The 26195-nt window shown below is 46.8% G+C and overlaps 2 protein-coding genes across 2 annotated transcripts; one reads left to right on the forward strand and one right to left on the reverse strand.

The window, feature by feature from the left end:
* Positions 1-6: 6 nt before the first annotated feature.
* LRRC75B (leucine rich repeat containing 75B) lies at positions 7-12640 on the forward strand (the record flags this gene model as incomplete). The annotated part of the gene is made up of 4 exons (XM_010720300.2): positions 7-237; positions 3624-3752; positions 5908-6020; positions 11019-12640. Coding segments are annotated over 4 exons (996 nt in total), but the record flags the coding sequence as incomplete, so codon positions are not given.
* Positions 12641-22746: 10106 nt separating this feature from the next.
* SNRPD3 (small nuclear ribonucleoprotein D3 polypeptide) lies at positions 22747-25874 on the reverse strand. The gene is made up of 3 exons (XM_010720302.3): positions 25696-25874; positions 24725-24917; positions 22747-23911 (listed from the first exon to the last, which is right to left on the reverse strand). The coding sequence occupies exons 1-3, from the start codon at positions 25819-25821 to the stop codon at positions 23850-23852; spliced, it is 381 nt and encodes a 126-aa protein (XP_010718604.1). The 5' UTR covers positions 25822-25874; the 3' UTR covers positions 22747-23849.
* Between the last annotated feature and the right edge of the window lie 321 nt (positions 25875-26195).

Raw genomic sequence — 26195 nt, forward strand, 5'->3', positions numbered from 1 at the left:
CGGTTGAGCCGGCAGAGCAGCCTGGAGGATGAGAGCTCCGGTGTCGAGGAACCCTCCGGCCGTGCCGACTTCCACCTCTCTTCGCTGTTGCTAAATCCGCAGAAGCTGCCCGGGGTGCTGCGGAAAGCCTCGCCCGCTCCCTACGTGCGGAGGGTGGGGTGGCTGCGGGAGATTCAGGCCACCATCCGAGAACACAAGCGGGAGCACGCCGTGCACATCCTCAGGCTGCTCAGGAAGGTAAAAGCCGCGGGCGGGGCGGGCAGCCTACGGGCAACAAAGGGGCCGGGGCGGTGCGGGGCCGGGCCCGGCTCTTTGTGCCGCCGTTCGGGCTGGGGACACCGCCCGTAGTTCGTTGCCACCTCCCCTTCCCCGCCCGGGGATTGAGGCTGTGAGGAGGGGGAGCACGGCGGGCAGGTAAAGCGGTGCCCGAGCCGTCCCAACCCGCAGCCCTCCGCGTCAGCCCCCGGTGCGTTCAGGAGCGCTGCTCCCCAGGGAAAAGCCACCTCCCGCAGCCCGGCTGGAGGGGAGAGGGATCGGTGTTTCTGGGGAGCGGGGCTCTATCTGCCGCTATGCAGGCATAGAAGAGCCCCACCGCACAGACAGCCCCTGCCAAAGGAATGCAGAGCCCCATTGCTGGAACAGAGCATCTCCATCGCTCCGTCACTTTCCAGGCAAACTCACCTCCCCGAACTGCAGGCGGCTCTGAAATAAACAGCACAGGGGACAAATGCTCCCTCTGATTTGGCACAAAATACCGCCGGTTCTCAGCTTATCGTGTCCCTTCATTAGATAATGACCCACTTCATCCTGGGAATGTACCCAGTTGCTTCTATAGCAGTCAGCAGCCTTTGGGTGTGAGCTTTGGAGCAGGGCCGGGCTCTCAGGGATGCTGTACAGCTGCAGTAATGCCCGCTCTGAGCTCCAAGTCCCAGGCTCTGCAGCACACCTTAGGGTGACCAATGCTCCCAGCTACTGGCGAGCTGCACTTTTTGGAATAAGAAATTATGGGACCTAAAATTCCCTCTCTGCTTTTCATGCCCACTGCCCTAGAGTTCACGTGAGGAGCACTGCTAGCCCTGCAAACAGCCCTCTTGCCATGCATGCACATAGTAAAAAGCGTGTGTATGGCAGACAAGGCTGAGTAAGATCTCAAAGGCAGTTTAGAAGAGTTATTACAAGAAGTCAGTGGTTGCCTCTTTTTCTTCACAGCTGTGGCAGTCTAACATGAACCGACTTCTATAGGGTTTGCCAGAGGCCAGAACCTCAAAATGTCATTTTCTATAGCGCTCAGCACCTCTCCTTCAGGCTGAAGCACTAAAATCTCTCCCAGACCTCGAGGTCTCCACAAGCCCCATCTGTGAGCAGTGGGGTTTGGATGCTGAGTCACAGAGCCATGGAGGGTCATTGCTGAGCCCTCCTTCCTGCACAGCCTGCCAGTGTCTTTCAGGCTCAGCCCTGCACCCAGAATTACCACATGCTGAGCACTCCTCTTCTGCCCCCTGCCCTCTCACTTCCCCTTGTCCCCATCTCCTCCTGTCCATCTTAAAACAGTGACCCTCTGTTCATCTGCTGACAACACCACAGCGGGACACACATCCTGTAGTCCCAACACAGCCTTCCTCCACAAAATGAGATGGGAACCCATCCAGCACCCCCACAACGCCTCCGGTTCTTTGTGTGCTCAAAGGCTGCTAATGTGCGTGGCACCTTCCAATGGCTGAGCACAGCTGTCAGCCATGCTGGGGGTAGATCATCACAACCAATTCTCACGTGTCCAATGCTTCAAAGCACCACAATCAGCGTCTTTCATTATTCACAACATTACATCACTCTTCGGCTAAGCTCAGCCCTTAGCTTGGTCCCCAGCATGTCCCTCCTCACACAGACTGCTTACCTGAGCAGTAATGCTCTCACAAGTTGCTGGTTAACACATCCCAGGCAAGGGTCTGTTTGTTACCTGTAACAAGAGAGAGAGAGAGAGAGAGAGAGACCTCCTTCACTCCAGTGGGCAGTGAGGATATTTAACACCATACCTTATCACTGAGCCTCAGACTGGCAGCATTGCCATCTCCCCCAGAGATGGCAGAGCAACACAGGAGCCAGAACTTCAACCCCTGTAAATGAGGGGGATGCACTCAGGCACACCAGGGCTCCTGGAAGTGCCTCCTGCCATTGCCAGACCTCATCCAGCCCCACAGATCCACCAGCACTTCTCAGCTCGTGGCCTGCAGGCCCCAAGAAGTGGTGGATTGCTCCCAGGACATCAGAAACGTGTAATTAAATAAAGGGAGAAGCTGTAAGCAGATCTACTGAACAGGGATACGAGATTCTGGCAACATGCTGAGAACAACTGCAAGCAGCAGGAATACGCTCATGCACACTTGCTTTGCAAAGCAGCACTCTGATGGCTCCATTGCACATGTCCACATCAGCCTGAGAAATACCTACCAGAGAAAGACCTGTTTCTGCTGGTGAGCGGGCATCGCTCTGCTGGAGGCATCAGACTAACAGCAGTAAAAAGTACAACTAGATTTTCCTGTGCTGAGACATCAGCAACCAAGTGTCCAATAAGAACACTGTGCCAATGGAATGGCCCGGATCCATAACACTGTCTGCTCACCACAGTGCCTGGGTGGGCAGTACTGCATTTTCCAAAGAACAGAGAAGGACTGGAAAAAGAAAAGGAGGCAGTAAGGGAAGAATACAACTAAGAACTAGAAAATGCCCTGTGCTAACAATTTATGGATTATCTACGCAAAGTGAATATTTCTATCTATATTACTGATAAAACCCTCGAAGGCAGTCTTATAGTGGGAATGCAGATTCAACTTAACAGCATAGCTCCAAGTGGGGGAGTGTAATTACCAGTCTGACATCCACTGCTGCAGGCTCAGCCATGCCATCCTCTTGGCAGCTTCCCTCATCTATCCATGCTATGCTGTGTGGGAGGTTCCATTTCCCCAAAGCCTTACGGTTAAGGGAGATGTTGGCACGATGCCTTGGCCCACATCCAGCTGCCTCTGTCCTTCAGGATTCACCCACTGCTCGAGCTCCTTGGTTGCTTGTGCTGTGCACGCGGTGGTGGGGCTGTAAAGCATTTGATTTATTCTTGCTTTCTCCATCACATCTGTAGCCAGGATCTTTGTCTCCGTTCTGCTATCCGCTCAATTTGATCTGAGCATACACAGAGCAGGGAGAGTGACTACAGCAGCAGTTTTGCTTGCTGCTTGGGATTAAGATTCAGCACCTCTGCCAATGATGGCTCTGTCCCTGCTGGTTCTGCATGCACACACTCCCAGCTTTCTCTCTTAGAGTTCTCGGTGCATCTTTCCCTGAGTGGTGCCTGAAGCACACTTCTAGTGGAGCAGTGCGAACATATGGGGCACTCATTTGCTTATTCATTTCTCCTGGCAGCAGCATGCAGAATGGGCAGAGGACTCGTTTCCTCCCTCAGCTGAGCCCTCCTCAACAACCGAATCCAACTCAGCACCATCCCAGTTACATCCCAGCCTTCTTGTTCTACTTTTTTGTTGCTGGGGTATTTTTCTGTCCTCAGAGCATTGCCAAGTGAGTATCCGTGATCCTTTTTCCCAAGATGCTCAGCTGTCTGTTTCTTTTTGTAGGACCTGGGACTGGAAGGAACATTCCTCAATGAAGTCCTCTACAAAAATGCAACCTTCCTCAACTTGGTGGATCCCATCTCCCATGACCTGCTGATGAGCCTTGCTAGAGACCTGCAGTGTCCCAAAAAGGTGAATCCTCCCCTTTAGCTCAATGGACACTTTACAACGTGGCATGATGCAGAATGAGCTCAAATGAGGATGTGGATCAAGCTGGGTGGTTCTCCAGAACCAGCCAGCATGCATCCTTGGAGCAGTAGAGCATGCAGTGATATGCACGTATCTGTAGAAATCGGTTGGAAGAACTTTGGAACATGATTGCAGTTGGGGAGAGAGGTTATGGGCACAAAAGTCAGGGAATTACTCATCTTGCCAACAGAAGACTTGGTTGTGAGGACACGTGCCAGATAAAAATATATGATGGGGAAGGCAGTGTTGCCATATACAATAACACACCCCCAGCCCCATAAGCTAGCCATTGGGAAGAGGTGTTTATGGGGCTACAGAGTTCCCTGCACCTCTGCCCAAGCTGGTGACTCTGGGAGGAAGACAAGAACCCCTCTCTAAGGCTTTATCACATCAGACCATCCTAACCCAGCACTCCATCCCACAGCAACACCAGCACCTACAGCTGTTACCCTTTACCACCACAAACACCATCCGTTCACTCATCGGGCTCAGCAAGTGTCATGTTTGCTTTATAGAGAGGGCAGCAGAGTGAACTTATGCAAAGATAGCTATTAAGCACACGCAGCTCAGAGCAGGCAGTGGTGCCCTGGGGAGTATGCTGAAAGCCTGGTGCAAATTAGCAGCATTCTAATCCTCATTGCAGCTGTAAGATAGCCTGAAAAATCTTTTCAAGGGTAATTATTATCCAAATACAAGCATCTAAAACTACCTCCTAACTGAATCTTGCCCATCTCACTGAGCAGTGAAGTGACACAGGGAGACACTGCCCTGCCAGCAGACAATACATTGATTTTTGTGCACCCGTATACATCCCTCTTCTCTACTTCCATGTCTTACATGCACATATGCTTAAATGAAATGCCATGTCTACCATTGTGTAGATAAGATTTTCCCCACAGGAGATTATTTAGGGGGGTGGAAAGCCCCAGCACCCCAAATCCCCCCCTCTGACCCCAGCTGAGACCCAGCAGCTGTAACAGCCTTACATGCAAAAGGTTGAGCACGATGTAATTCCAGCAGAGCGTTACATCAGCGAGGACACGGAGGGAACAGGAGGGTAATTCTCAACTGTGAGCAAATGCTCACAGGGCACTGTGCCAGCATCTGTCATGAAGCCTGGTGTGCACCTGCTGTGGTAGGTGGCACCAGCACCCACTTTGCCAATGCAGCAGCAGTCTGGAACAGGGCACCTAACGCCAGTCCCTTGGGCTCCCCAAGTGAACTGTGGTGGATCAAGAGGTGCTCTCTGAGAACAGGCTGGGATTTCTCTTGATTTGGCACAGAAAAGCAGCCACGTGCTGGCAGTGCATCCTGGGGATGCTCAGCTGATTCAGGGACTGCTTAGAAGAGTCACTGTGCAGCTGTTGGCCCACAGTACAGCACTTTAACTGCTTGCAATAAAGAATAAGTTAGCGTTCTGACAGCTTTACTATGTGTTTACCTATCAAATCCCTAAATGCACGTGTTGCACTATGGCTGGAGGGCTGAAGAGTAGGAATGCAGGTGTCTGTATGCGAGATGAGGCAGAAATCCCAACCTTCAGCAGCTGCCATTTGTCATTCTGCTTCACCAGGAGAAGAGAGATGCTTTCAAAGTCACAGAAATGGAGAATGCGTGCAAAAAGAAACTCAGGAGAGCTGCTGCCACCTCGGTGCTGATGAGTTAGTTGTTGCAAGGGGTGGAGGGAACTGCTGTTGTTGGGAAGCTCCCAAATTCAGACCTCCAGGAGAAAAGCAGACTGCAAGGAAGCAAGGTGCAGTGCAGGGACCTGTCTGGTTCCTTCTCCTAGCTGAGCACGGGAAGGAAGAAGAGTTCAGGTTTGCAGCCCCACTCCCCTGTCAAGGCAGGAAAATGCTGGGCTGGGATTCTTCCTGACAGTGTGGGGTACTTACATGTTCCTGGCACCCCAGAAGTGCATGCTGTGTTGCAGAGACATCTCCAACCTTTTAGCCATTCCTTTTTCATCCTCTTTTCCGTCTTTTCTTGTATACAGTCCCATACTCTGCTATCTGCTATCTACAGTCCCTTTCCCATCTCCCACCCTTTTCCTCCTGTTCTGCAGCAGCATACAGAGCCTAACGTACCCCTTTGCTTGCAGGAATACGACCCCTGGAAGTCCTCAGACAGGATCTGCAGGCAGCTGATCTACCACCTGACCCCACACTCCAAATGGCACCGGCATGGCATGCCCCGCAGGAAGTCCCAAATGTGGTAAGTTCCTCAGTCTCTCACAAGTTCATCGAAATCAGACCTGCTGTCACAGTGCTAAGGAAGCAGAGACAGCAGTACTCGCAAGGTATGCAGCCCCACAAGCACTCTAAGTTGGCAGCCCTGCAGGCACGCAGCCCAGACACAGCTGCAGGGCAATGTATAAGGCAGAATAATTTGAATTAAATATGTAACAGCAGCACTTTCTTGTTGAAAAACAGGAGAGGAACTGGTTTATGGTTTGTGGCAGAAAGCATCTGCAGAGTTGGCATCTTTGGCTGCTGCTGGTAACAGAAAAGCAAGGAATTGCTGTTTCACTTGGAGATATCAGGGCTGTATTCTGTCCAGCCAGGCTGCTTTTAACTGATCTGTATTCTCTGCTTCCTGCCATCTGTTATAGAGCATTTCACTCTGACCTCTGCTGAACTCCTGCCCCTGCCTTGTACCTTTCTGCCTTCAAGGTCCTATAAGAAGTACATGTATAGCAGCAAGACTTCTGAAGGCATTTCTAGTCTCCAGTGGAAATCTGGGATTCTTCAGAAGAATCAATGTGTGGAAAACATATTCCCTTGCCTTTGTGATCCTCTGGGCTTGGGCTTTCGTGGATCTGATACAGAACCCAATTTATCCCTTCTGAAATGCAATTTCCACTTTCTGGAAAAGTGCCAAATGGGTCCAGAGGATAATTAGCAAGTTCAGCCACATAGACAACAGGGAGCATCTGCCAGGTTTTAATTACTGTCAGGCTGCTACAGAGATGTGGTTTGGGAGATGGGAAGCGCCCACTGTACTTGAGCAGGACCACACATCAGGTGTTCCCCTATGACCAACCAACAAACCTGTAGGGCAGGAACTGACTCTAAGTCACATCCTAATCCACTCTCAGTGGAACCCAACTGTAAGTACAAACCTGAGCTACCCATGAATTGATGAAGTAGAAAGAACGAGATAAATGTCTTCAAGCACCCCTGTTTCAGTACACAGTGATCCCAGGATAACTGGAACTGCAAACTCTGCTAAGGACCATTCAAACTTCCATCATGCAGAAACAGTGTTATTTTAGTCACACATTGAGCCCAACCAGATCCCTCAGAGACTGTTAGCAAAACATCCTATGAGAGCTTTTAGACAAGCACATCTTTCCGGATGTCCTTAACCACAAACCTGCTCCCCCACTAAAGCCATAGGTCCTACCTGCTTCTGTTACCACCTTTAACACTGATTTAACCTGAGGCTGTGACCACAGCAAAGGTGCAATGAATCTCATAGGGAGAGGACACAACAGGTTGCTGTCTGTCCTCAGTGCCTTCCCTGCAGAGCCATTCCTCTGAAGTGACTGTAACACAGGCCCTGCTTCTAGAAGTGAAATCAGGCTGCTGCAAGTTGCCATCAGAGCAGCTTTTACCAGCTGAGCACCCCAGGCCAGAAACAGAGTCCACAGAGAAACATGGAAGAAGAAGGGCTGATAGGGCTGCACTGTAGTCTAGTACTGCCATTAAGGAGCTATAGATGATGACTGAACTTGGCATAGCTGGGTTGGGGAACCTTCCACATCTTCTACTAGCATTGCACTCAGAGCTGGCTGCTCAGTGCCTCTCCTCAGTGCAATGGATGGAACCTGAACCCATAAAACACGCAGGCAGAAAACTGAGCAATCTTTACAAGCAGGGTGTTCCTGGTGCAGAAAAAATAGCCCCAGTTTCCCACCCAGTCACCTGTTCTGGAAGAATAAAGGCATTTGTGCATATGGAGTTGCACACATCCAGGTTTCCTTTTTCCCAGGTCACACTATGGTTTAGTTCATTTGCCTGAGTGAATTGCATTTTGTACCATCTTGGCTAATCTAAAGCTGGGTGGGGAACCGAGTGTTCCTTCTGGGCTCACTGCTCCATTTCTCATTTATTGATGTGCACTGCCCAGACACTGCAGCATTAGATGCACTTTAAAAATGCAATGAAAGCGTTTGTGTCTAGAAGACTGCAGGGAAGCATCTTTAAAGGGCTGCGGTCTTTTTATTTCTTCTTGAAAACATCAGTCAGGGCCATAGATGACAGCTCTGGCAGATTAGATCTTAGCCTTCACATGGCATGAGATGAATATTAAGTAGAGCTCCCATTTCTCCTTTATGCAACGGAGGAAATGTTCACCATCGTTCTGCTTTTGAGTTAGGAAGCCAAGTTAGAGAATACCAGTCAGTTAACTAAAGCCACATGGTAAGAGTCAGATGCAAGTACAAGAACAGCTGGAACTGGGTTTGTTTAGCTTAGTGCTCGAGGCGTCTCTCACCTCACCAGAACCAGCTGAAGCCAGACTTTCAAAGCAGCACCCTGTGCCACAAGGAAGCAAAGGCAAGCAGATTATGCTAAGTAGGCAATTAAAAAGCCCGGAGCTCATCCTTAAGTCGCTGGCAGAGGAGCCATCCAGACATGCCTGCCACTAGGCTCTGTGCAAGGAGGAACCGCAAAGAAATACTCGACTCGTGGTTAATTAGCCACTTCTGGCAGTGCCTGTTAATGAAGGAGGGGATGCACAGTGGTGGGAGCACCAGGAAAACTTTGAATATAAAGAAATTAAAGAAAAATAAGAGACGTAGAGGGAGAAATCTGGTAACTCCCCAGCGATACAGACAGGGACTATTAGGCATCACTCATTACTGAAATCTTATTTGGTTCTTACCACTTCCTCCCAGCCTCTGCTTCTCTTAGTGTGAAGACAGGGCAAAGACTCAATTTCCAGGATGCTGAACAAGCTCCTTCAAGACCACAACAGGATGCCAAGCACCACTGGATCTACTGCAAGTCTCACCAGAGCAACAAGCAGGAACTGTCACAGCCACCAAAGAGCTTAACTGATGAGGAAGAAGTTGAAGGGCACTGATCTCTTAGGAATGGCAGGCACTGTTCCCCACTGCATGCTGCACACAGCTCCAGGCAGGCTGTGGGGTCAGGCTGCACATCACCTTGCTTCTTGCTCACATTGCATTCTCACTTGAAGCCGATCCTCCAGCATCACAGAGAACATTTCCTCTCTAAACTTACTGCAGAGAATACAAACACCATCTGCTTCCCTGCATCCAGGGTCTAGATCCTTGCTGGATGCAAACCCTGACAATTATAGACGTGCACACAGCACCAGCTGCAGCAGCACAAGGCTAATCCAGCCTCCAGCACTTCGCAGCCCTCCGCCTACAAGTCCCATGGGCATCCAGAGCCATGTCACTAAATAGCTGTTTTGTCTCACACAAAGAAAAAAGCATCTTCAATTGAAGCTATCTTTAAGCCTATTTTACTTGCAGAAATTAGAGGATATTAGATGATCCCCTCCCCTAGAAATAAGCCTGGCATTTTATCAGCTGCTGCACAAACATTTTCTTGCTCCTCTCAAGGTCCACAGAGGGGTGGCCCAGGTCACATAAAGAGTGGGACATAAGGCTGTTTGAAACCTTTAGGTCTGAATGCAAGTTATTTCACACTGTTACAGCTTCCTACCATGAGAACTCATTAAATACATTAGATACAGCCTCAGCCTCGCACAGTGAATTCCCTCCAGAAGCACAAGGATGTATGGAAAAAGCCAGAACAAAGTGCTGCCAAACCCAGAGAGCAGGAATTTGTGGGCTGTAGAACAGACAGTGCAGCCCACGAGGTCATTTCCTCCTCATGCTCCTTCATGGGATCGCAGCAGTGTTAAATGCATCCACAAAGTGTCGATGAATGCACTGATGCATAGTTATTCATTTGTGTTACCACATATTCATAGGGAGGCTGAAGTTTCTGAAATACCACAAACTGTATACACAAAGCAGAGCAGTAAGGGCAGCATCGTATCCTCCTCACAACGGCAGAAGGGCCTGGAAACACTGAAGTTTGCAGAGGCATTCTCACCTGCAACGGCAGCTCCTGTGGTGCTTCAGCCTTCTCCAAGGAAACTGCACATCCCCAGGGACTGGCTGTGCTGCAGCCGTGCAGAACACTACAGGCAGCCAGATAGGAAGAGTGGGCATCTTCATACTGGTGGTTAGTTCTTACCCCAACCCCAACAAGGCACTTCTACACCCACTGAGCATATGAGTAAGGGCACTAGTGGAGATTCTAGTAGAGCTCCAATATCCTTAAAGATAGCTGCATCTGTAAGGACAGCGAGGCTAATATCATTTATATTAAGGCAGTAAGCTCCCACATTGCATCAACACACACTTCTACTCAATCCCACAACACAGCCTCATCACCCCCCACAGCTTCCACTTCTCACAGCACTCCCACAGACCTAAAATCCACCTCAGAACTCCTCATCCCACTCATTTTGGGACCCTGTAGCACAGCTTTACTTACCCTGCAGCCTACCTCCTCCTCGCTCTGCTCTCCTAGCAAACAAGGGCCACAGGTGAGAGCAGATCTCTCTAGATTGCTCTCAGCACCCTGCTGCCCTGCCCACCTCCTCACAGCTGCAGCAGATCCCCAATGATTTGCTGACCACCGAGATCCAAACCAGCAGCTACAGGTGGGGGATGCTGGGGAAGGCTTTTAAAGGGACGTGGTAAATCCACTCTTGGAGTGCTGTTTGCTCACAGATTGTTTTTTCTGATAAAATATGCAGCCTTTTAACACCGCTCTACTGCATCATAATTTGCAACAGACCACAGCATTCACCTGGAGAGGTGGTGAAAAACAGCTCAGACACACTGCAAACCAGTCCATATGGAAGCTTTGCTTGCCATGGGTATTTCTGCTGTCCATGCATGAACATCTGTATGTACACATCCAGACAAACCCTCTGAAATGTACTAGTGAAAGAATTCAGAGTCCTACGGTTTGCCAGTTCTTGAGGAGTTTAAGTGCAGAGAAGACCCAGGAAAGCCCGCGGACACAACCTGCCCAGAGGCATGGTGCAAACTTCATGCCTGTTAACTAACCAAGCTCCACTTTCTGTTTGCAGAACGTTCTTAACGAGCCCTCCCCTGCTCTGTGCGTGTCATTCCTCTCTCTCCCTTTCCACCCCCAGCCTGAAGAACAGCCTGCAGAAGAAGGTGAGCCAGGGCTCCATGGATCTGTCCGGGATCCCTCTGACCATGCGGGATGTGCACCGCATGGCGTACTACCTTCAGAACAACGGGGATCACCTCACCTCCGTGGACCTGAGCTTCACCGAGCTGAACGACGACATGGTGCGCCTGCTGCTGCCCTTCCTCTGGGCACTGCCCAAGCTCACCCACCTTTCCCTCAACGGCAACCGACTGACGCGAGCGACCATGAAGGAGCTGACTGACACCATGAAGGACATGAACAAGTTCCCTTGCCTGGCTTGGGTAGACCTCGGCAACAACGTGGATGTCTCGTCCATGCCGCAGCCTTTGCTCGTGGGCCTGCGCAAGCGCCTCAGCCAGCAGACCACGCTGCCAACCATTTATGAGGCTCTCGACTGTGACCCAGAGATCCCCAGCGGGCAGGAGGGCGGCCGGCCGGAGGACGAGGAAGCAGGGAGCACCCCACGGCACGCTGTCCCTCAGCAGGGCTGCGAGAGGTGACTGGACAACGAGCCGGCTCTGGCACACTGAAGCCACCCCAAGGAGCAGTTCTGAGTCCAAACACCAAGCAGAGGGCCAGCTTGACCGGCTTCCTTCGGCACTTCTCTCTCACCTTCCCTGACATCTCCCTCCAGTTTGCTGTGAGACAAAGCCTGTTGTTCCCCAAAATGTGCTCTGCTCCCTCCCCTCGCTGCCGAACCCATCGCCCACATTACAGAGAGGAACTTACAGCAAAGCTGGTCCCCAGGCTGGGCTTCACTGGAAGACCTGTCGGAGTCAACCATTTCTTCCAGCAGCCATTGGGTTGAGGGAAAGTGATGGGGGGAAACCTAAAACAGAAACAGGCTTGTCGTTTACTTCCTTTCCTTCTTTTCCTAGGCACCTTGGAAAGCTTGGGACCTGCAGTGTGAAAGGAGGTACCCCAAGAGCCTAGCTGTTGTGGAGCTTCGTTGAAGGGCTCAGAGGCCAGAGCTGGAGCCCAGCAGTGTCTCCCTCTTGTGTCTGGCTCTTTTTGTTTTGCTTTCCCCCCCCCCCCCCATTGTGTGTTTTGTATTAATGTCTGAACAAAGGGACTTGGTCAGAGACCATCGGATTGCATAGGCTGGGGCGGACACATGGCTTGGAACTGCAGCATCAGGATATTTGTTGTGTGACTGGGGTGAGAGGGAGGGGAAGGAGGTATGTGTTGGTGGGAGCATGGGGGATGGGATGAGATGAGATGGGGTGGGAAGGCCAAGGGTTGAAAAGGGAGGGGAAATAGTCTTGTGGTTTAAAAGGACTGGTTCAAAAACTGTGGTTTTGTACACAACTTACAAGTTTCAAGTGAAATCAAGGAATATCAGACAGCTAAGTGCTTTACTGACACTAGAGGAGCAAGCAGTGAATGTGCCAGAGGTGGGCACTTCCTAAGCTAAAGTGCGAAGCTTTGGCTCCTTATTGCATATTGCATACCTCGTAATACTGACATGATGTGAGCAGCTGCACTGTCATTTCCAATGCTGTCCAAAACCAAACCAGTGATGCAAGATTTCTAGTGTTTTCCACATTGCTCACGTTCTGTGTAAACTCAATAAACGGTTCTCTTGGACATGAGTGTAAAGTACCATCGGGTCTGAGTATCTGTGTTGTTGCCAAGCTGAGCCAGCAGTCCAGTCACTGCAACCTGACTTTTGAAAGAATCTCTCTGGGAGTCTCAACGCATAAAAGAAAGTCTCATATACTGAGCCACCCAAATCAGCGTGAAACAAATGATTCTTTCATGCTCCTTGCTGACCTCTCAAGGTGTTGCAAGAGCAAATTGGTGATGCTGAGTGATTTATCCCTTTGGATGAAGAGTGAGGGCACTGGATGGTATCAGTATCTCTGATCAGCTGCCAAGAGCCTCATCACAGACTCATAAAGGTTGGAAAAGATTTCTAAGATCATCTAGTCCAGCCATCAGCACATCCCCACCGTGCCCATTAAAACACATCTCTCAGTACCAAAAGTTACCCAAGGAAGAAAGATGGCTTTACAGACCCTGGGACAACTATTACAACCTGCTATTGCAGGAGTTAGCTGGTCTTAGTTGCCCATCACAGTGGAGATGGGAGAGAAAAGGCCCCGAGATAGCCAGGACATGGTGCTTGGAACGAGGGTGGGAAACAGGTAGTGCTAACGTAGCCAGGCTGTGCAACCCAAGGAGGTAAGGGAGCTTGTGCTCCCCTAAACAGTTCTCACCCCTGGATTTGTAGAGTAATTTCTATGGCAAAGGCTGCGTTTGGGGGCATGAGATTGTCTTGCGGAAGGCAAAACAGAGTTTCTCAAGCAGCCACTCCCATTACTGGGAAAGGCTCTGCCACTTTCAGAGGTCACTGCCTGCCTCTCTTGTTAAAACTCAATTTCTCCCTCTCCTTGTGCTCTTTCCTCCCCTGTTGTGGAAAAGATCAGATTTAGTTTTCCTCCTTCTCCTTCCAAAATATCCTTCAGCAAAAACGAAAAGCATTTCAAACGGCAGCAGGATCTGCTTAAACCCTTGCAGTCTGAGCAGAGCAGCAGTCTGTGCCAAGAAGAAAACTCGGGCACGAAGCATTCAGATGAAGGCTCAGTGCTGCCTGGTGAGTCAGTGGCATATCTAGAAAGAGGAAGCGGGGTGCTGAGCATTCCAACTCGGAGCACTGCCTGTAAGGCTCTGTATTGAGGCATCTTCACAGCTTTTCCATCACAGAAGAACCCCTCAGAAACAAGGCAGGACCCCCAGCGTGCAGCCCACCTCTGACAGCTCTTCCTGCAGAGTCCCTGGCTCAGCCCCAACCACTTCCAGCCCTGCTGTAAGTAGCCTTTTGGGTCCAAGCCATGCTGATCAGCAGGATGGAGAAGAGACGTTCCGCCCTTTGCAAGGAAATTTTGTACTATTGGCAGCTACAGGAGCAAGAGATAAAGCATGGCTTGAGACAAACCAAGCAGCTGTGGGACTGGTGGTTATTCCTCCATATGCACTTGGTTGCTTTGCCATAGAAACTTCCCCACGGAGAACTGGCTGTGAATAAATACATGCAAATGCAAATTTTGAGGTCTTGGCTTAGGAAGCCAGCAGTGCCTCTTGGATCAGCTCTAATAACTGTGGACAAATGCTCACAGCATATCCAGCTGTTCCCTGTCAGCTCCCAACGGCACTGACAGGTGGAGGACTCCAAGGAGCACAGCACTGTGCATCCAGCCCCAGAGCTGGGAAACATCCCAGTGCACTGCTACAGGGAGATACAAACCAGAGAGGAGAATGCAACACAAATGAGCCTTTCCTTGCACAGAATGTGAAAGCTCTGGGATCTCAAAGGGGATTAAAGGGATGAGCTGCTGGTACAAGTCTCCTCATTGCTACTTACCCAGAGGGACCAGCTTTGTTGCGCTGCTAAATCAGGGGATGCTTGCCTTGCAGTGAGCTAGATAGCACAGCAGGAGAGGCAGACCCCTGCCATACTGAATACTCTCCTCAGCTCTGTACTTGCTGCTGCTGGGCTGTAATTTCAGCTGTGCAAAACAGTACACACTTCATTACCAATCTCATGCACCAGGCCAACCTCCATCATTTCACAGGTTAGCAGCCTCCCTTCCTCTCCATGCAGGATGCAAAGAGTCAGGAGTTTCCTACCTGGCCCAGCAGCCTCCTGCACACTCTCAGGGCCAAGGGAGATGGCCACTTGCAGTAAGCAGTCAGCTGGGACTCTGCACAGGGTCAGACAGGCAGCCAGCCCACAAAGCCCAGCCACAGCTTTGCTCAAACGTGAGGACTCTGAGGACACAGGTAAATAAGGCCATGGGTGCCAGATGGCAGAAGAAGAAAGGATAGACCAAAACTTTTCAGTGTCTTAATCAGAAGTATACTTGCTCCCTCCTTCCCTAGCTGGTCAACACCTTCCTCACTCCCTTATCCTTTATTTTATACAGCACTGACTTCAAAACACAGAGTAACTACCAAGAGCATTCTAAGGTAATGAGATGCTCAGCAGAGGGGTCATCACGAGCCTCATCACTACCCCTGTGACTCCATCCAGTAGCTGTAATTGTTTTGTCAAGGTAAGGATGCAAACACAGCTGGAAGCATGGGCTTGTCTGACCTATTTTTATTTTAAACACTTCACAATCTGTCAAGGGCTTTCCTTTCCTCACGAACTAAGCTCTTTTTTTCAGTTTATAATACATTTCTCATGATGAGTGCTCAGACAGTAATGGAGTTTGCACTCTTTGGGAAGACTGACAGGCTCCTTAGTGGACAGTTGCTGACAATGTTACCAAAGTTCCTCTTATGAAAGCAAGCAAAAAAGCATTCAGCATTTGCCTTTAAGAGACAGATTATTTTGCCTACCACCAGACACTTCCAGCACTTAATGAGGATTATTCCTCCCAGTCCATTTTTGAGGCAATATGCCCCAGGTTAGATACCACGATGGGAAGCATTTGGAAAGCTATCTAACAACTACACAGGCTTCATTCAATAAGCATAACTCCTGTGAAACGTAAGGAGTCTCAGTTAGCATGAATGTGGCCACATAAAAAAACAGAAAAAAGCATTTCCCTGTACCAGCAGCAGCCCATGGGTCTCCATGTCAGACAGCTGAGTGGAGCTTTGTTCTTGCTCCCATGAAGTCTTTTGGTTTGTGGAGCCAAGTTTGGTGTGCATGCCTTTATTTGAACTCTCTTGCAGCTGATAAGCTCTTCCTTTATTCTGCAGACCCCAGGTTCACCCAGCAGAGATAACCCTAGGATTAGCAGGGCCCAGCCCAGGAACCCTCTCTGGAACTAGCAGACAGGGCTAGAGAGGGCAGTATGTGCTGGTGTCAGAACCAACTGCACATTTTATCAACTTTTTGGGGCAGATGGTTTTGTTTTTTAAAAGCTACAGTTGAAAGGCAATGCGATGGAGGATACCAAGGATTGCAAGGAATGATTCTGACATGCCACCAGACCCTCAGAGGCTGGGTCTCCAGCAGCAAGCTATCCTCCTCTGGATCTCAGCCCTGACCACGTCCATCCCTCATCTCTGATATGGAGTATTTGGGGGAGGATTTTCCTGTACTTCTGCAAACCAGGCTCTTATCTGCTGTTCCTGCCATCCCTCACCAAGCAGAAATGAACCCAGGCCTCACACACACAGTCTCTCTCTAAGCACAATACCCCACTGCAGAGAAAACAGGGTTTTCTCATTTCAGCATCAGTACAGGGGAAGGGCTGGCTGTGTCTGAAAAAGAGGCAATGGAAACATTGAAAGCAAAGCAAGAAGTGAGGGCTGCCAGAGTCCTCCCTGTACACAGCCCTAGCCAGAGGCTTCAGCACATCCTGCGACACAAATCTCAGCCTAGGGTTAGGATTAGACTTCATGTACTGGAAGTCAAATTCTGATATGAGAAACTCTAATGAGCTCCCTAGAGCTTCACCCTAGAGCTTCTGTGTCCAATGTGGCTTATTAACTAGAAAAAGTTTGTAGCAAAAAGGCAAAACAAAGAGAGCTCATCCTAACGAATACCCAGAGAAAAGGAGAAAGCAGCATTTCCTCTATGTGCATTACCCAAACCACAGAGCAGCAGCCAAGCTGTCCTCAAAAGCAAAAGGTGAGGGCTGCAGCCAAGATGATGCACTCCTCCCTGGCTCTGGAGGGGCCTCTGAGGGGCAGCTTTTTACAGTGCTCTTCAAAGAGGTTTGATATAGGCTGGTAACTGAGCTCCGTGAAAGAAAAAAAAAACAAAAAAGCCTGCTGTAGAGCTATTTTAGAGGTATTTGAAATGTAGAAAGGAGCTTATTCAATTGTGAAGCAGCAAACAGCAATGCCTTTTTTTAGTTACAGAAGAGTCAGAGTCTCCACAGTTCATTTCCATCTCTCAGGTGGATGAAGTCAGAGAAAAAAAAATAAAACAAAAACCTATTCATCTTGCCATCTACTTCAGATTTTAGAGGGCTGTAAAAACATCAGTGAGCAACTTCAAATGGCACCACATAGTTTATGCATTGTCACATTCTCAGCTGCACAGTGAGGGCCAGCAGTACTGCCAACCCCCCCCAGACCTCCTCAGAAAGCCCAAATACACAACCCTGATGTCTCCTACTAGAAACAACAATTCTTTTCCTTCACTATTACAGATGTTAATTGCACTCAACACATTCAAAATAGGTGAACAGAGCCAATGCACATTTCTGTTGCTGAAGTTTGTTTTCTTCTGCCAGGTGGGGCAGAGAAAGAGGCTTGCCTCCTCTCCCCCCCCGAAAACAGAACCAAGTCTCTTGAAAGGAGGGCTATGAATAAGAACAATCCTCTAATCATCATCTTTGCTTGTACCTGGACAAAGTGAACTGCGAGGTGCTCTCAGCACAGTATCCAAGTGTATTTGATCCGTGATTTATCTACCTTGCAAGAGAAGAAATATGGGTGTCTTGACAAGCTACTTACCTACAAACCTTCAGAATACAGGCAGAGAAACCTGAATACCATGAGAAGTGTCAAATCCAAAAAGCACCATGAAGCAGCTTACAGTTCAATAGCAGACTGATGCAAGAGTGTTCAGAGACCATCACTTCTACATCAGAGTTCTGGAGATGAACTTTGTAGGGATAATCCAGCAGTCAGAGCATTCACTGGGCCTCTGCAGATTTTATCCCTGAGATCCAGAGACACTGAACCTCTCTACAGTTCAGTCTCCATCTCTCCTTGTGAAATGCAAGGTGACAATAAAGAGAATTCCCTGCAGCAGTTTTGCTTAGAAAAAAACAACAAACCATAACAACAACATGAAAGCCTGTGTGTGGTCAGGAACTTCACAGCATGGAGCCACGAAGAAGCCACGAAGAAGCTGAAGGGCCACTTTCACAAACCACACCATCTCCCCACAGATTCAGGCATTCTCTTGCAGCCCAGCACTGTTGATATTCCCTCTAACTGCTCTGTTCCGCTCTCCATCAACATTTTAGGCACTGTGGGACGAATTGCGAGCAGTTTTGCCTCACAACAAGCAGTGGTTTGCTCTGGAGTGGACGTAGTAATATCTCTCCACTGAACTGGAGCAAGCCCACTACCAGAAAACAGATTTTCAGTCGCCAGGCAAAAAAAAAACCCACAATAATAGTGCTTTTTTCTGCCATTCTTTTCATCTCTCCCAGCATAACTACACATCTTCTGGATACAGTCTGTTTCTTTGCCAGGGCTACAACACTCTCCCCTGAATTAATGATGCTGGAAGACCTCCACTTTTCATAGGCTCCTATTTGACAGTCTCTGCTGAGCAGCAGGGGATGCACAATGCTTGCTTATGCAATGACTAGCCCCGTGCCAGGAATAATAGCCTAACAGGAACAACCAATTCACACACAAAACCAAAATACTTTTCCCATTAAAAGTCTAAATTAAGGGAAGTAAAAACCCCAAACTTCCTGGCCGTAAAGTACACCAGTCTCCACACAGAGTTAAGTAATTCTATGCTCTAGTCTTTGAAGAACAGCTAGAATGAGTGGAGGGAGGCAGCATTTCCCTATTCATTTACCTCCAAGGTATTCTGGACACTATAAGAAAACATCATTACAGGACCAGGCAAAAGCAGGATGCCTGAAGCAGTTAAAACACAACTTGATCTGGCTATATATTTGCAGTCAAGTGTAGCTTTGGCAGCTCAGGCACCAGCATGCTGTAATCATATGGTAGCTCTTCTGTCCACAGCTGTGATCTGTCCGTGAGCAGATTAAGAGATGGGGAAAATATCACCTTACTTGCAAAGCAATCTACAGCACAATGCGTTTCAAGGCAATTCAAGGCACAGCAGCTCAAGGTTTTCAGTGCAATGGATCTATACTTCCTCCCAAAGAAATACTGAGAGCAGAATGCCCCCATCAACTTAGCTTTATCTAATCTATTGAAAGAGGAAGGACCAGCCCTGTGTGAAATCAGTTTAGATGCAAAAATGCACAAATCTGGATTTTATTTTTTGCTTTTGTGAGCAGAGAAGCATCAAAGAACTCAAGAAGAACCTTTCGCCATTTTAGTCCAGAGTTGAGAAATGAGAAACCAAATTCTTGATACTTTATGCAGAACTCCATCTTTTGCTGAATTTCCAAATCATTGCTCCACTGGGATGAGAACCTTCCAACCTTTTTCATATTACACTGCCAAAAAAAATTGGACACCTCTACTTGAACGAAAGCTCACTGTGAAGCTTTAAGTAGCAATGAGATAAAGACAGTGCAGTTATCCTGGCTATTAGCACCAGAAATTCGTATCTTCCACTACATTCAGCCCTTCTAGAAGAGGTTTTCTGGAGGGCATTGGACATCTAGGGGTCACATCCCTTTACTACATGCCTTTACTGCACCCTTTCACTGGCAGAGGAAGAGATTAAGAGGCTGCTGCTTCTCCCACAGTTTTGAGAATCAGTATTAAACAAGTTTTGTTACCCTAGAGAATGGGGCTTTTACAATGTGGCATGTAATCAGACTGAAAGAAGAGAAACTACAGCTTGCCACTTATCTCATCTATGGAGCATCCCTTCCCAGTCCCTCATTCATAACACAATACCTTTCAGACATATTTTGCAGTTGCCTTGGAAAATGAATGGAAGACAAGTATAGCTTTGGGATCAAATGGAATTTAGACACACCTGGAGAGCAGAAGGGCACATGTGAGGGATGTAAGCATCTGGTGAGAGAAGAAAAGTCCCATAGTTCTGTATAAAGCTATTTCTTCAAATGATTACCTTCTCCAACCATTTAACTCTTTGCTGCTGTTATCAGTGTCCTCTGTTTTTGTACAGGAGTACAACCTCAATTTTCACTTGGGAATAACACCTGGCAGCAGTGCAGCTTCTCTGTCCTACGTGAGTACTTCAAAGGCATCTACACAGATTAAATCAAAGGGATAAATTCACGTTGAGGCCTCAGCCCAATAACAGTCTCTATCTAACCCCAGCATCCACCATGCCAGAGAAACAGATTACTTGATATGCTGAAGAGGAGGACTCTGTACCACTGAAGTGCACATGCCTAGTTAGCCAAGTATGAGGGAAACACACAGCACCAAACCAAAATAACCTGGGTGACTACGAAGCCAGCACTTGGGGAAGCACTGAAGAGAAAGGAAAATAAGCTCAGTATTTTCATGGTAGAGTTTTTAAGAGCATTGTGCTGATGGAGTTTACACCAGAAGTTGCGTTCTTTACATTTTTTCCTTCCAGAGGGTTCTGGTTTCCCATATTTCATTACCAACAGAGCCATCTAGTGGATGAGATATCATTTGTTAGTATGAAATATGGATTTATCACAGTATAAGAAAACACACAGGATCTTCAGAGCAGCCTGTAACAACCCAGCATGTCTGTCAATGTAGTAGTCAAATTTTAAGCAGTGACATCAATGAGATGTTGCCTGTCTTGGCTTTTGTTCCTACCAGTACAAAACTTCAAACGTTTTAACACTAATTCCCAATATTTTTCTTTCAGAAGAATGTGAGCATTTCATCCCAGACTCAGCCTCAACCTGATTTCTTAATACAAAGATTTTTGTTTACAGAAAATCCAATATCTTCTTCAACACTGATGTGGATTAGAGCTGTTAAGTGTTTAAAGTAATGATTGAAAGTTAAGGCATCAGTAGTGGGGGGAAAATATAGTCCTGCGTGTTCACTGGACAGCCACAGATATAAAGGGTGATAAATACTGAAGGAGTGTAAGGTTCCTCAGGCAGATACACTACAGAGCTTGTTCTGTCAGTGAAACCTACTGCAGAGGGTTCTTATTTCTTTCTGAAATCCTTGGCTGCCCTCCTGCCCTCAGTGCTGCTGAAGGTCAGACCAAACACTTCAGGGAAGGGAGGGAATCTCAGTGCACAGAACAGAAGCTTGACATTGCACAGAAAGGAGAAAAAGGAATTTCTAAAACTAGTAAGAAATGTAAGTCAATCACCATCAGTTGAAACAACCCACAACAAACGTGATTGCTGGGCAACTCTCATTTACTTAAATATTAATGTTGTGCTCTCTAGAGCTCCCCAGGATTTCAAAAGCTTTGCCTTTCCAGCAAAACAGCACCATTTCTTCCTGACATTTGCAAAAGAAGCTGATATCTAACCTCTAGAAAAGGTTACATGCTATTTAACAGACAGAAGGAAAAAGCCAGTGGGACAGATTTGCAGATTTTCTTCCCAAAGCATCGAACCTCTTCTGAAAAACACTTTTAGTCAAGTTTCCCATCTGTGACTTGCTTCCTTTTCCACGTATAAAGAAATCTTTTTGGAGGCTTTTAAGAAAAAGAAGATAAACCTATGAAAGCTGAGGAGTACTGGATAATTCTTCCAAATAATAATTTTATACGAATACAAAAAAAAAAAATTATATGAATATAAAAATAATCATGATGCTGCAAAGCCATCCTCACTATTAGTTCCTCTAGTGAGTACAAAGAGACCTTCTAGAAGTCAGACCCAAAAGGGTCCCAGCAAGGTAACCTCTCTTTGTTTAAACTGCAAGTGCACTTCTTGCCTTTCCTGTTACTAAACAAGGTAACAGCAACCTCCTTAGGCACCCATGGTACACATCAACCACAGCCAGAATAACAAAAATAACCCTATTTCAACAGAGGTCGCCATCTTTCAGCACACCCCCTCCTACACTAGGTTATTCTCGTGGCAATTTATTCTGACACTAATCAATCTCAGATTTTTATCAGATATTGGCTTTGGGAAGAGAAGGCAGTTCCAGCTGCCAAAGGAGCATCCAATACAATCTTGCAGCAGCAACTTTCCTCAAGTTACACAGAAAATATCATGCTGTGCCATCCCTATTTTACCTGTTGACAGAAAAGAAACCCCAGTGGAGAAAATCTCAGACTTGGTTAGCAACACAAATCTAATGAATTAAAAGGGATAAAAACCAATTAACACAGCAAGGAGGAGACACGTAGGTATAATCCTACCTGCTAGTGAAACAGATGTTGCCAGATTGTGATACCAGAGGCAAGTGAAGGTAGTGGTTGTCATCAGAACACACCCAGTCTTACCTAATAACGCATTTCCAGAGATCCCAGGTGATAATTAGTAGGACTACCACAAGCAAATTTTTACTATGAAGCTCCTGGCACAGCAATAAGATGGAATTATTTTGTGTTAAAAAAACATCAACCTAGTAAAAAAAATTCAACATGGGCTTCAGTTTCGATTTTCTGATGATCCTTCCCAGAACAGTCTTGCAGATTTGAGTAGCGTTTACGTAGGCATGGGAAGGGAATCCTGTGAAAATAACAGATGTCCTCTCTCCCACGTAAGAGCTGGAACTAAGCTGATTGAGTTCCACAAACAACTCTTTCAACTAGTTATTAGAAAGGCTGCACTCTGCAGATAGGGCACTGCAGTTTTACCTGCCAGTACTCTACAGAGGGAACAGAGTGATCAGCTGGTGTAAGCCAGGGATCTCCTCTGAGTGACTGCAGATTCAAGGAACACATTTCCACAAGAAAGTGATAAACATCACTACCAAACCCCTCCAGGTGCTCACTTGAATACGAATATGGCTCACATGCAATGTTTCAAAGCTGTTTTTTATGAAAACCTTTGGACAGGTTCCTCATGTAGGCACAAGAAAGCAATAAAGCCTCTATAATTAAGCCCAAGCACATCACAAACACATTTTACAGATGTTCTTAATGCAAATATTTAGGATCACTATTAACCCCCCCAAAAAAGTGCAGCTCACTAGAAAACCCCTGCTAATCAAACACTGCTTTATTTACAGACAATTCAACAAATGAGTACAATTAGTTCAACTTCCATGTCTGCACACAGGGGGTCTTTACATAGCAGAGCAAAAAAGCAGGACTCATTCATACATGTATAGACTGATGACTGTATGGAAGTGTACAATTAGGTACAGGAGAGTTCAATTTAAGTATTTCAACTATTAATGTCAGTAAGACATGGTACTTTAAGCAAAAATAAGCTAAAGCTACAGCTAAATCTGGCCTCCTACAGATGAGATTGTGAACTATGTGATCGTCTACAGATGTTAACAAAAGCTAGAGCCAGGCCTAAGTTCTGTTCAAAAGGTTAGCCTATGTAATGGATAACCATTTCTGTGACTTTTCCTACACATCTTTCAGATTCATAAGAAACATTTCAAATCAATGCTTGAAAATTATTTTTTTCTTCTATATTCAGGCTTCTCTGCCCAAGTATCAGTAAAAAACAAGTAACTGCCAGTACAGCCAGAATCAAATCACCTCAGGCAAGTACAAACTTAGGCTAAAATGGTCTGTCTGCTAAATATTAGTTGTATGTTTCTAACAAAAAGTTTTCCCTGCATCCAAAGAGAGAAGTAAGAAATACAAGAATACAAGCTCAATGTACAGCTTTGAAGACGGACCTGTATTTATTATAGATCCATATGAAGCTCCTCTAGAAGTTGCTTCAAGTTGGTTGGTTGTTCTGTAAATGCAGATGCTAACACAACTTTAAAACAACATTTAAAAATTCTTCATCAAGAATGCCTTCTTTAGAGGGTAACAGCAGTATTGAACAAGGAGGAAACAAGATGATCTTTGAAACTCAATGCATCACACAAAAATACAAAGAAGTCAAATCCAGACATCAGGTCCACTGCTTTCTAGACAACTCACTTAGAAATCAACCTCCAATGCATTTGCCAGTTACAGAAAGAAGCCAGAACTCCAGTGTGCCTAAGAGGAGTTCTGTCATATAACAGCAGACAAGGTTTTGTCAGAAACATTTATTAAACAGAAGTTACCAAAGTATATGTAGACAAGTTAAGAGCCCCTCTAATAAAAAAAGCACATTGGTCAAGGCCAAAATTATCTTCGCTTCTGGAAGATGTTGCCACGACCCATACCACGGCCTCTTCCTCTTGCAGCCACTGAAGAAAGAAAACATCAGGGATGACATGAATTTGATGCAATGTTGTATTTATCTCAACAACTGACAAACCAAATATAAATAACTCTCAGTCTCTTCCTTACAAGCATGGAAGCTAAGCTATAGTATGAGGTTTAGGAAATGATAAAATAAGTAGAAATTTTCTGTGAAAACAACTGCAACCAACAGCTACACAGCTTTGCTATTTATAACATAGAATATGCATTAAGAGCAATGAAATATTAACATGCTTTTGTTCTCACTCTAATCTGCATGAATTTGTAGCCAGTGAGATTTAAGAACTCCCGCTCTTCATGAAATTTGTCACAGAACTCACTATGTTTTGTCAGATGTTACTTCCCCACACATCTTTACTGCATTTGCTAAAGTTAACCAAGGGTTTCACAGCCCATGATTATTTCTCTACCTTGTTATGAAACTGTTCACATGAAAATGGTATGAAAGAGGATGAATTGTAGAATGGCTATCAGTTACTGACTCAAAATTCTTTAAGTATCAACCCAGTATTTTTACATATTTTTTAAAACCTTAAGAACACTTAGTTCCTTCCTTGGGCAGTCCAAATAGGCAGCAGCCACATTTACCAGAAAACCAAAGCTAAAGTTTTATGTAACTCTAGCAAGGCCACTTACTATTCCTGAACATCAAGCAGTCTGAGTCTTGACTGCCATCACTGATCCAGCTTCTTACAGCTCATGTTTGCTTAGTGTTAGGGATGAAAACTTCCCAGTTCCTGTTCAGCAAAACAGGGAGGTAAGGAGGGAATACCAGACCACAAACACATTGTACCCACCCTGAGCTTTGAGAATAGCTGCTTTTCCTCGGCCAGCTCCAGAACCCTGGTTCTTATTCTTCATGCTCTTTAGCATAGGAGCATTCTTCAACATATCTGGTAAAATTAGAAACCGTATCTTGCTGCCTCTGATGTACACCTGCTCAAGCTGCGCCACTCGCCCATCTCTGTACGTCACTGTTATGTTGGACATCTGGAAAGTAAAGATCAGACAGTGGTCTCAGAGGCCTTAAGCATAGTTTCAGACTCCCACTACCCCTGCTTGTGGAATATACAACCAGGATTCATGTAACAAACTCAAAGCTCTGTCAAGCATACTGCCTTCTCAACTGCTGTTGTGATATAAGGCATCTATGACTATTTAAACATACTCTTAAGCTTGCTATAATTTAAGCAAACTCATTATTTTCCCCTTCTCCCCACTTGCTTAATTAGTTTTGTTTTCTTATTCGAATGTTTTAATAAAGTTTGACTAGTCCCAGCTATTAAGGAAATATTTTGATTTCAACTACAACTTGCATGAAGTCAATCAAAATTAAGCCTCTTCCAACGCCTTAAAGTAATCTGCATTAGACACAGCTCTAAACTCATAAATCATAGAATGGCCTGGATTGAAAAGGACCACAATGATCATCGAGTTTCAAGCCCCCTGCTATGTGCAGGGTCGCCAACCACCAGATCAGGCTTATCCATTACTAAGTTGAGAGACAATAAGCAAAGAACTCTTGCAGAAAAGGTGTTCACAGAGGAAAATCTTAAGAACCAGGAACAGGAATTCCCAATTCTGTCCTCTTTGGCGTGCTCAGTAATCTGGAATTCACTTCATTACTGTAAGTGCATAGAGCAGAAAGGTTTTATTTATCTTAAGACTAAAAGCAAAGGTCTTTAAATCACGCTGTCAGTCGGCTGGGTGTGACTGTTTCCAAAATCAGATGAAATGAACTTCTTTTCATCCATTTTGAGCTGCACACCTGACAATTCATGTTGTCTTCAGCTTCTATGAGCTTCCCGCGGTACACTTCCCCGGTGTTGGTCTCACAGGTCACGATGTGGCCCTCTGCCTCGTGCAGGACTTTAATAGGCACTCCGATCGACATGGCTGCAGCGCTGCGGCTCTACTCCTGGGACAAGGAAAAAAAATAAAAGCGAAAAAAAGGAAACAACCTACGAGTTGTTTTGCAGTTTGGTTTTGACTACAGGAAATGATTTTCTCTCTTGAACAAAAACCTCGCTGCTTTGACAATACACAGCTGCACAGCCGCAGCCCTCAGTGCTCCGCCCGACAAAACGTAGCGCTCCCCACATGCGGGCTCCGCGCGCACCCCTCGGCCTGCCCCAAGGCCCGGCCCGGCGGGAAGGCTGAGGGCGGCCCACACTCTCAGTTCGCTGCTACCGCGCTCGAAGCTCTGCCCACCGCCCTCAGAAGCTGAGGGCACACAGCCAGCCCCCACAGCGAACCCCTCACCGGCAC

The sequence above is a fragment of the Meleagris gallopavo genome, chromosome 17 (assembly GCF_000146605.3).
Source record: "Meleagris gallopavo isolate NT-WF06-2002-E0010 breed Aviagen turkey brand Nicholas breeding stock chromosome 17, Turkey_5.1, whole genome shotgun sequence".
Classification (NCBI taxonomy): domain Eukaryota; kingdom Metazoa; phylum Chordata; class Aves; order Galliformes; family Phasianidae; genus Meleagris; species Meleagris gallopavo.

What these genes read in the sequence shown, in the direction of transcription:
- SNRPD3 (XM_010720302.3), bottom strand. Translation starts at nt 25,821, where the DNA reads ATGTCGATCGGAGTGCCTATTAAAGTCCTGCACGAGGCAGAGGGCCAC. An exon ending in AAGACAACATGAATTGTCAG is followed by an intron (nt 24,918 to 25,695) that starts GTGTGCAGCTCA and finishes TTTACTTTCCAG; the next exon opens with ATGTCCAACATAACAGTGAC. An exon ending in AGCTATTCTCAAAGCTCAGG is followed by an intron (nt 23,912 to 24,724) that starts GTGGGTACAATG and finishes TTCTTTCTTCAG; the next exon opens with TGGCTGCAAGAGGAAGAGGC.